At 36.5% G+C, this 10,424-nt stretch overlaps 1 protein-coding gene across 1 annotated transcript in view; it reads right to left on the bottom strand.

Moving 5' to 3' along the window:
* Positions 1-390: 390 nt before the first annotated feature.
* LOC110459142 (carbohydrate sulfotransferase 2-like) overlaps positions 391-10,424 on the bottom strand; it is a 20,699-nt gene continuing 10,665 nt past the window's right edge. Inside the window, exons 2-3 of the mRNA XM_021511248.1 lie at positions 3,526-3,738; positions 391-2,467 (exon numbers count right to left, since the gene is read on the bottom strand). Coding sequence (XP_021366923.1) covers positions 1,747-2,467; positions 3,526-3,738 — 934 coding nt within the window. The 3' untranslated portion in view covers positions 391-1,746. The remainder of the gene's footprint in view (positions 2,468-3,525; positions 3,739-10,424) is intronic.

Below are 10,424 nucleotides of genomic sequence, written 5' to 3'. Positions count from 1 at the left end.
AAGCTCATTTGGTGTAATAAAAATAACAGACATTCCGTGCGATAACATTTCATTGTATGTGATGACAGCCTTATCGGGGTGTAATTTGTCATACTTGGTAACCTTTTTGTCTGATGGTTTCACATGTTTCTGTACCATGGCTGTTTTCGGCCGTTATTTTGGTACAGAAAGATACAAAAGCAACGGGTTGATTTTATTTCTGCTTTCATATCTTTGTGTACCATGGTACACTTTTACATGGTACACAAAGATTTGAATTTTAATATCTTTGTGTACCATATAAAAGTGTACCATGGTACAAAAAGATATGAAAATTCACATCTTTTTGCCAGGCTCTTGTCGGCCATCGTAGATTACGGGTAAATATCATGATACCTTTATTTCCTGCTTGCTGTGTATTATGTAAATTCAAAGCGACAAGAATGTGTTATGTGTGACCTCAAACTCTCAAATGACACTGTGTTGTCGGTCGACAGTGTGGTACTGTTCATGTTTATTCTCACTGAAAGGCCCGGATATTGCATTATTTCGGTCTAGGCTTTTTTTAACACCGGCTGTCCCGAAAGATGACGCTGATCACACTGGGCGTTAGTTTCAGACTTTGTCATTAATCAGCTACGTTAAGTTTCGTTAATATATGTATCTTTTTCAGAATCGGTTCGATTTTCAGGTTGTCATTTGACTAAAAAGCCTCTTTAAAGGTAGGAGATGCAAGTCAATTTGAGTATTGAAAGTGGCTATGGTGACTCATATTTTATGGGGGAACGACTAACAGCTTTCAGATAGCCTAACAGTTTGTAGCGGCGGTTTTTTTTCGTACCTGAAGCAAATATGAACACATTATTCAAAAGTGATCTTGGTCTGTAATTTTTAATAGAAAATGTCTAGGTTAAAAATTAGCATTGACATCTAACACCTTACCTTTTGCTTTTATATTGTTAATATCTATATATGTATTATCATGGGGAAACTCAGGTTTTAAAACAAGATAAAATGCACAACAAAATCAGACAAAAGTTGAAGAAGTCTGTCATTTAAGTTGTTTTGTAGCTATTAATGACGCGTGTCATCTGACGGTAACATTCCTCTTACAAACGATCCAACCAGGCTGTAGCTTTTAAATAAGTCTTGTCAAGTCCTCAAACACCGAATATTTCGTACCCTTCAGATTTCCTCTGGATTTGATAATCTGTCTCTTTCGTCTCCTCACAAACTTAGCAAAGACGTTCCGTGGCTTTATCTTTGAGAATTGTCCTAGCCTGTGTTCTATATGTTCAAATGATCATTCACAAACATGCATTGCTGCTCTATATAAGTGAGCATACTCTGTAAGGCCCTCTGGGGGTCTTGCAGTTTATTCAACTGTTGCTTCAGTTTCCCTACAGTAAGACCAAATCCCTTGTTTTCCGATTCTTACGCGAAAATTCTCTCTCCATATTAAAAAGGTGTCTTATTCTCGTTACGAATATCCTCTTAGTAACCAGCAAGTTGAGTCCCTGTTGTAATCTTTTCAATGTTGCTAGTTCAATAACATGGTTTTCTAATCCACATTTAGCCGATATACCTGTAGAACTCAGGTCAAGTCGGTCATGATCTTCAAATATTTGAATAACAAATTCTGTCATTCCATTCTGAGTTATGGTACAAGCATCAATAAATGCAAATTAATATGCTTCAACAACAATAGTCTTCCGTCAGGTTTCATTTTGTTCGGAATACTGGTGTTCTAACGTAAACTGAATAAGCTTATTGTGGGTATCCAAGAAGACGATACAAATTAGAGCACGCTTTGTTAGTTTCGTTCAGGACAATATTATTTATTCTATTTTTCCAAGCAAATGCGACGCTTGAAGAGTTTCTACAATATGTGTTGCCGGGGGAAGATCTTTTCGATGATGCAGTTCTTTGAGCAAGGTGGAGGTGATCATTTGCACTAATTTTGTAACCTGCAAAGTTGAAAATGTTCTTGAATGTTTCTAGTGGATGTGTCGCCAAATCCTCATAGAAAACAGTGTACAATCTTCCGGGATATTTTGTTTTCAGTTTTACTGATTCAAGATAGTCATCTGTCATTTTGTTACACAATGACAACGCGCCACCAGGGACAGGTGTCCATTTAAGGTTTGTCCTTGAGTTCATTATAGCTCTTGGATCTCTCAATAGATGGATGATTTTTAAGTGCGATATCGTGTCCAAAAGCGTTGATGCTAGACTGAGACTAAGTCTTGGAACTTTGCTCACTATGGATTTGCGCTTTGAACATTGACTTAGATACTTCTTTGGACAACCATTCCACTTTCCTTGACATTCTGGGAATGACATTTTCCATTTTTGATCATTAAGAGATTCTATGCCTCGAGATTTCAGGTGCTGAAAGGTTCGTAATTGGTCCTGGAAGTGGCTATAGTCACAGTTGTATATTGCCCGAATGACATCGAGTACTTGGCCATCAGTCCGGTTAGACTTCCTGTTGAAAGAACAATGGATTTCATGTAATATGGTTATTCAGTTACATTAATTTTAAACAATTCATCACATCATCATAATCATCATTCATAATTGCATAACAAATAATAGACCAGGATAACTATATGAATGGTAGTGGAAACTTGAAATTCAGTAAAACCTGTATATTATCAGCTCAATGTTCTAATTGCTGACGGTTTGCTTAAGAGCGTTATCTCTGGTTTGGTATAAACATCCTTATGGAGGGATCTTCTAACGCCTATGTTGAGTTTTACTTCTTTTTATATTCTTGTCGATATTTTATTCTATATCATACATTAGTCCGTTAATAAAAGCAACCATTATTCTACAGCGGTTGGCACTTAACCTTTTATTTTATATTGTTCCAGAAACCATTGCATGTAACATTTTAACTACCGATTGACACTGTAGCAAATCATGAAAGACAGCATAAGTAAAGCTCTGCATCATTGTAATTTTTCTCTCTGTGTAAACCAAAAGCACGTGGTCCTAGGATGTACAATAGTTAAAAATAGAAATCCCTAAATATGCAGGGATGATTCGCTCATTAGTTGCCTCCTACTATTTGAAGTGTGATTTTTTTTGTTTCAATTTCTGACCTGCAGTGGTGTTGTAAGCAGGAAAATAATACTCAGCACAGGTTTCAACTTAAAACGTACTCTTACAGAAATATGTATTTTGTTCGCATGATTAAAAACGTGACGTTGTCGATAGATTGAATATTCTCGGCTTATTAGTGAGATGGTCACTTTCGTCTTACTGATACTTACGTGTATTCTTCCTGAACAGCTATCAACATATCAGTGACCAATGGACAATGCTATCACAAGTTTGTCAACAAAAAAAAATATTGTTCTGAATTACACTTATACACATTGAGAGTCATGCAGTGCCATATGTAGGTATTGGATTATCCTATCTCAGTCATTTTGGTCTGACATATTCGGGACAAATACAAAATTCAAATCCACCTATCTATAAGTTATACTCCAAAGAGACCAAAATGGCTTTAATGCGGAGTAAATCAAGTCTACAAACCTGCAGGTTTCATTGTTCATACTGCACTCGTAACCTGGCTTAAAGTACCTAAAATCCCCAAACTTGTGAAGAGGTTCATAGACATAGAAAGTATCATTTCGAAGTGCCAAAAGTTCACCCATCAATGTAGTACCTCCTCTTAGATAGCCTATCACAAGTAAGTCAGATATCTTCCTATTAGAGGCAGACAGTACACCGGGGTCACCAAACCACCTGTAAAGTAAAACCAAAAACAACAAGAGAATATCGATGTGTTAACAAAACCATACTTCAAACTGAAAACCATGAAACTAGGACATTAAAATGCATCCCCTGAAAAAGTGAAGAAGAATAATTAACATGTCTTTCAGAAGGGTAGTTGTCTTTTGCTACATCGACTCCTTCCACCATGTAAATATAGGTCAAATTCAATGTAACACCTTCATGGCGGAAAATGGGGTAGTGTTAACAAAACACAAAGGTACATTATTCAGCATAATCAAGCACTTTGACCTAAATATCACAAAAAATAAGACTATTACACAATGAGATCAGTATGGAGAAATTTTATAATTTGGGTGTCGGTTAACCCCCTCCCTTCATCAGGGAATATTAATTGATTGAGGCAAGCGTTACATAAACTGGTGGTGGGAGATATTTGTCGCAGCTATATACTATAATGTCAGTATTAAGTAAGTGTTTATATATACATATACTGTCTTTTGTCAACTGTTTCATTCTCCTAGTAAGTCGTTTTTTTTTATATATCTATTTCATATTTACCTGTTGGAGATTTGAGTTTTATATTAATCAAAGTACTGAAAGTACTCTAGACACACGCTTTCTTGATTATAACATTTTAGGAAAAACAAACACAATACAGTTAGTTGAGATACAGGTTAAACGCCATTTAAAGTTGCTGAAAATGATGTGAACAAATATTTACTCTTATCTAATGTCTGTGTTGGCAATAGTCTGAAATGTCTTTTCCCTCCGAGGACCTGCCATAAATAAAGAGTTGACTTCCGAATTAATAATTATATGACTGTTGCAATATCTTCTTAGTACCTATTGGTAGAGTGTGAAACATATATTTCCTACAGACCAGCAGCAGTGCACGTGTGTCACAAATGTCTTTAGGTCAACTAAGATTTTGCCATGGGTCATATGTCAGTATACACCTCCTCGTATGAGTATGTTAATAGTAACAGCATGATACTTTAATCAATTTCTATATCCTCCATCCGGGGACCGGTGGGGGACTAATTAACATTGTGTCATAAAACATTAATCTCACTGCAAATAAATATTGTAATACATGAATCAGATCAAACTTCAGTTCTCAATTTTTATGCAAAAAATAGGGTAGGCCTATTTTTCTGATATTCAAAATAGCATTTTCTTACGTACGTAAAATAGGGTTATAGCATGGAATCCATTCTACAATAAGTCAGTCAAGTGTATTGTGTGTGATCATTAAATGTGCTGAGGCAACATTTAATCACAGTCCCAAAAATTTTCCAAGTTTAGGGTCAATTAAGCTTAACCATTGCTTGCTAATTTCACATCATGTGAAATGTACTAGACTTGCCAGGTAAATTTCCATGGACAGTTACATGCTGTGTTATTACTAATAGTATATTATATACAGATTGTCAAGCCTCTTGTGGTTTAATATACTGCTCTGTAAGTTACAGAAGTTTGTTCATGAAACTACACATTGGCGTATTGCATGTATGTGTATTTATACAAGTATTTGATACACAAACAGTTATGCCAGTGGTCTTGGACGGTTAAGACCAGGGTGGGGGTGGGGGTTCTCCACAGCATATACATCTCACAGATTTTTTTTATTGGAAAGTCCCCCATCCTTCACAACTTCCTCATTTAGATATATTTCTTCAAATAGGTTGCAATTTTCAACTTTAACCTATTTGGATTTTAATATTGGTTGTAACCTAAAATAAAGTTCTGATTCCAGGACATGATAATACGAGGCTCGATACCCATAAAGGGGCCATGAACTGTTGCAAAATGCACCAACCAATGAGGCAAGTGACTAGGTGGGGAGGATATGTGAGGGAGCTATGGCCTCAACTAGAAGGGAGGTCTCCTTCAAGGAAACTTTTGAGTTTTTGATGAGAGATGATGTATTTCCAGTGTATGTAAAACAGTAATGTGTGATAAAATGGCTTTGATGGACACTTTTTAATCCATATTGGGCCACAACTGAACAGCATGTATACGATGTCTGGCAATCATGCAGTCTATTTTCTATTTAATGATCACGTGTTAAATATTTATTGCAGATAATAATATCTTCAGTTTCAATCCAGTTGTTTTTGATAATTGCAGCGTCTTTGGATTTATTCACATCTTCCACAGCTTCCTGTGCTGCCTGAAATACAAGAAAGAATACATCATTTAATGTTTTGGTTGTTTTCATTGTTACAAAGTTTATTATTTTATATAATATTTAACAGTCATTTTTATTAGTTATGCTTTTTACATGTTCAACAGTTTTTATAATATTTTCTTTAGAACTGACCAGATTCTTTTCGGACAGGTGTTACCATTCCAGTTTATTTTGCTACGCATGTAATCTTAACCATATAGTGTTGCACAAAATTAAGCTAGATACCTGTCTTGGCTAGCCACCTTGTACTTTCCCAACTTGCATTTTTTAAAGTAAAATGCCAGAGTGGAATGCATCATGAATGTTTGCATGTGTTTCAATTGTAACAAGAAAAAAAACCTGTTTATCCGTCATGCAAGAAAAAAATTCTCGGATTAAAAAAAATAATACTTGTACCCTGTTACTACTACGGACCACTGACTTTACAGGTAAAAACGTTACTATCATGGTTCGCTGACCAATTTAATTGATGCTGGGGAAGTGTCAACAGTTCAACACCGAGTTTATATACATGTTAGAGGGGAGGGGCAGATATAACGCGGGCAGTGTGATACACAGTTACAGAATCATTACTCAAGAAATGAAAATATGAAAATCAGATAAGCTTGCTACCCTCGGAATTAACCCAAAACATAATATATTGACTTCAACATCAAGGTGACAGTGCGTCAGAGACGTGGACTATATATTGGCTTTATACAAGCTTGGGGTGATACATAATATCATTCTGGAGTTTCGTTTATATTGCACACTGTCTATTTCGGAACACATTAGCATGCTATTCACTGATTCAGAGTACGTACCTTGCCACGCAATCTTTACAAAGCATTCAGTTCACACGTCAAGATACTCGATGGTGCAGTCAGCATAGTACCGTAATATGGGTGCCAATCGGCAATCGAAGGGATGAGTGCTCAGGGATTTTAACCCTTCGACAATTCAATAATCTTTTGCCCAACATGTTTCCTGTTAAAAACATATGATGACCTGACCACATGCAACATTTGAAATGTAAATGGCATTTGATTCAATTTGAATATGATTCAAGGTCATTCATTTGAACAAACTTGGTAGCCCTTCATCACAGCATGTTACTGGCTAAATATCATCACCCTAAGCCTCTTGGTTATTCAGAAGAAGTTGTTTAAAGGTTTTTAACATATTTGATCCCTGTGACCTTGAATATAAATCAAGGTCATTCATTTGAACCAACCTTGTAGCCCTTCATTTCAGCATGCTTCTGGCCAAATATCATCACCCTAGGCCCTTTGGTCACTGAGAAGAAGTTGTTTAAAGTAAAAAGTTGACGCCGGAATGACGACGGACGGACGACGCACCATGCCACAAGCTCACTTGGCCCTTCGGGCCAGGTGAGCTAATAATAACAGCACAATGGAAACCGCTTATTATGATATTCTATTTGCCAGAGAAAAATAATATAATAAACGATATATTACCAAAAAACGATTAAGCTGTTTTCGATCGTTTTTAGGTTGTCTGAACCGGGCGTGAGATGCCCTATAATCATCAGAAATATATTAATGTTGAAACCTGAGTAATAATACAAATTGATGAAGTAATAATTGAAATCATCTGTTAATTGTCATTAATATCGGCTTGTTGAACAAATTTTAAAAGATTTCATTTTGTCGTCGTCATGATCAGTATGTAAATGTAACAGTCAATAAGATGAAAGAAGTGATATAAATAGTCATGATATACGTATTTTGCACCGCTAAGTTGCATTACATTTTGGCCCATAAGCGTCATATATTTTGCCGCGCTATGTAAATTACGATCACGTGACAATCACATCCCTCGGAAGTCGTGCGGTGAAATCAAATTGCTTAGAAACAATAACAACTAAAACAACAATCAAATATTCTTTTCAACGAAAATAGTGTATAGTGTAAATAAAACAGTCGTCGTCAGTTGTTTACGACAAAAACGTTTACTTTGGAACGATTTCCGGCACCATGCTGTCAGGACGGCAAGCCCCGATTTTTACACTTTTCAACGTAGACACGGGGAAATAAACTTTTAATGCAATAAAGAACAGGATAAATGATTAAAAACACATGCACGTCTGGAGTAATATTTTCATTGAATCGGCATGATTTTCTCGCATGACGTGTCAAGGCACCCGTTAATATTAATGGAAGGCATGCTCGTTTTCTTATCAGAATTAGTATCAGACAAGAGGCCCATGGGCCTTTAAGGTCACCTGAGTCCTACAGTATTAGTTTTTGTTGTTGAAATATGAAGTGGAGATAATGATTTATTTGAGTAAAAAAAGGTTAAGTAAAACTTTTAAGTTAAGTTTGCCATAACAATGAGTTGATCATTCCTAACAAGTTTCAGTTAAATGGGCCCAGTATAACTTGATTTAAAGTTTGAAATAGTTTTTCAAAATGGTGGCAATATTGGATTTCTGATCGACCCAAAAAGTAACAACACTTTGTCAGGACCATGAGTTGATCATTCTTACCAAGTGTCAGTTAAATTGGCCCAGAAGAACTTGACTTAAAGTTTGAAATAGTTTTTCAAAATGACGGCCGCGACGGCCATATTGGATTTCTGATCGCCCCAAATAATAACAACACTTTGTCAGGACCATGAGTTGATCATTCCTACCAAGTTTCAGTTAAATGGGCCAAGTAATAGGCCATGTTGAACTTGACTTTAAGTTTGAAATAGCTTTTCAAAATGGCGGCCGTGACGGCCATATTGGATTTCTGATCGACCCAAATAATAACAAAACTTTGTCAGGACCATAAGTTGATCATTCCTACCAAGTTTCAGTTAAATGGGCCCAGTAATAGGCCATGTTGAACTTGACTTTAAGTTTGAAATAGTTGTTCAAAATGGCTGCCGTGGCGGTCATATTGGATTTCTTATCGACCAGAAAAATAACAACACTTTGTCAGGACCGCGGGTTAATCATTCCTACCAAGTTTCAGTTAAATGGGCCCAGTAATAGGCCATGTTGAACTTGACCTTAAGTTTGAAATAGTTGTTCAAAATGGCTGCCGTGGCGGTCATATTGGATTTCTTATCGACCAGAAAAATAACAACCCTTTGTCAGGACCGCGAGTTAATCATTCCTACCAAGTTTCATTTAAATCAGCCCAGTAGAACTTGACTTTAAGTTTGAAATAGTTTTTCAAAATGGCGGCCTTGGCGGCCATATTGGATTCCTGATCGACCCAAAAATAACATTGCTTTGTCAGGAACATAAGTTGATCAATCCTACCAAGTTTCAGTTAAATGGGCCCAATAATAGGCCATGTTGAACTTGACTTTAAGTTTGAAATAGTTGTTCAAAATGGCTGCCGTGGCGGCCATATTGGATTTCTTATCGACCAGAAAAATAACAACACTTTGTCAGGACCGCGAGTTAATCATTCCTACAAAGTTTCAGTTAAATCAGCCGAGTAGAACTTGACTTTAAGTTTGAAATAGCTTTTCAAAATGGCGGCCGTGACCGCCATATTGGTTTTCTGATCGACCAAAATAATAACAACACTTTGTCAGGACCATGAGTTGATCATTCCTACCAAGTTTCAGTTAAATCGGCCAAGTTGAACTTGACTTTAAGTTTGAAATAGTTTTTCAAAATGGCGGCCTTTGCTGCCATATTGGATTCCTGATCGACCCAAAAATAACAACGCTTTGTCAAGAACATAAGTTGATCATTCCTACCAAGTTTCAGTTAAATGTGCCCAATAATAGGCCATGTTGAACTTGACTTTAAGTTTGAAATAGTTGTTCAAAATGGCTGCCGTGGCGGCCATATTGGATTTCTTATCGACCAGAAAAATAACAACACTTTGTCAGGACCGCGAGTTAATTATTCCTACAAAGTTTCAGTTAAATCAGCCCAGTAGAACTTGACTTTAAGTTTGAAATAGCTTTTCAAAATGGCGGCCGTGACGGCCATATTGGATTTCTGATCGACCCAAATAATAACAAAACTTTGTCAGGACCATGAGTTGATCATTCCTACCAAGTTTCAGTTAAATCGGCCAAGTTGAACTTGACTTTAAGTTTGAAATAGTTTTTCAAAATGGCGGCCTTTGCTGCCATATTGGATTCCTGATCGACCCAAATAATAACAACGCTTTGTCAGGACCATAAGTTGATCATTCCTACCAAGTTTCAGTTAAATGGGCCCAATAATAGGCCATGTTGAACTTGACTTTAAGTTTGAAATAGTTTTTCAAAATGGCTGCCGTGGCGGCCATATTGGATTTCTTATCGACCCAAATAATAACAAAACTTTGTCAGGACCATGAGTTGATCATTTCTACAAAGTTTCAGTTAAATCAGCCAAGTAGAACTTGACTTTAAGTTTGAAATAGCTTTTCAAAATGGCGGCCGTGACGGCCATATAGGATTTCTGATCGACCCAAATAATAACAACACTTTGTCAGGACCATGAGTTGATCATTCCTACCAAGTTTCAGTTAAATCGGCCAAGTTGAACTTGACTTTAAGTTTGAAA

This window comes from Mizuhopecten yessoensis, unplaced genomic scaffold (genome assembly GCF_002113885.1).
Source record: "Mizuhopecten yessoensis strain PY_sf001 unplaced genomic scaffold, ASM211388v2 scaffold9977, whole genome shotgun sequence".
Lineage (NCBI taxonomy): Eukaryota > Metazoa > Mollusca > Bivalvia > Pectinida > Pectinidae > Mizuhopecten > Mizuhopecten yessoensis.
The sequence above is the reverse complement of the archived record's forward strand: the minus strand, read 5'-3'. Positions and strand labels throughout refer to the sequence as shown.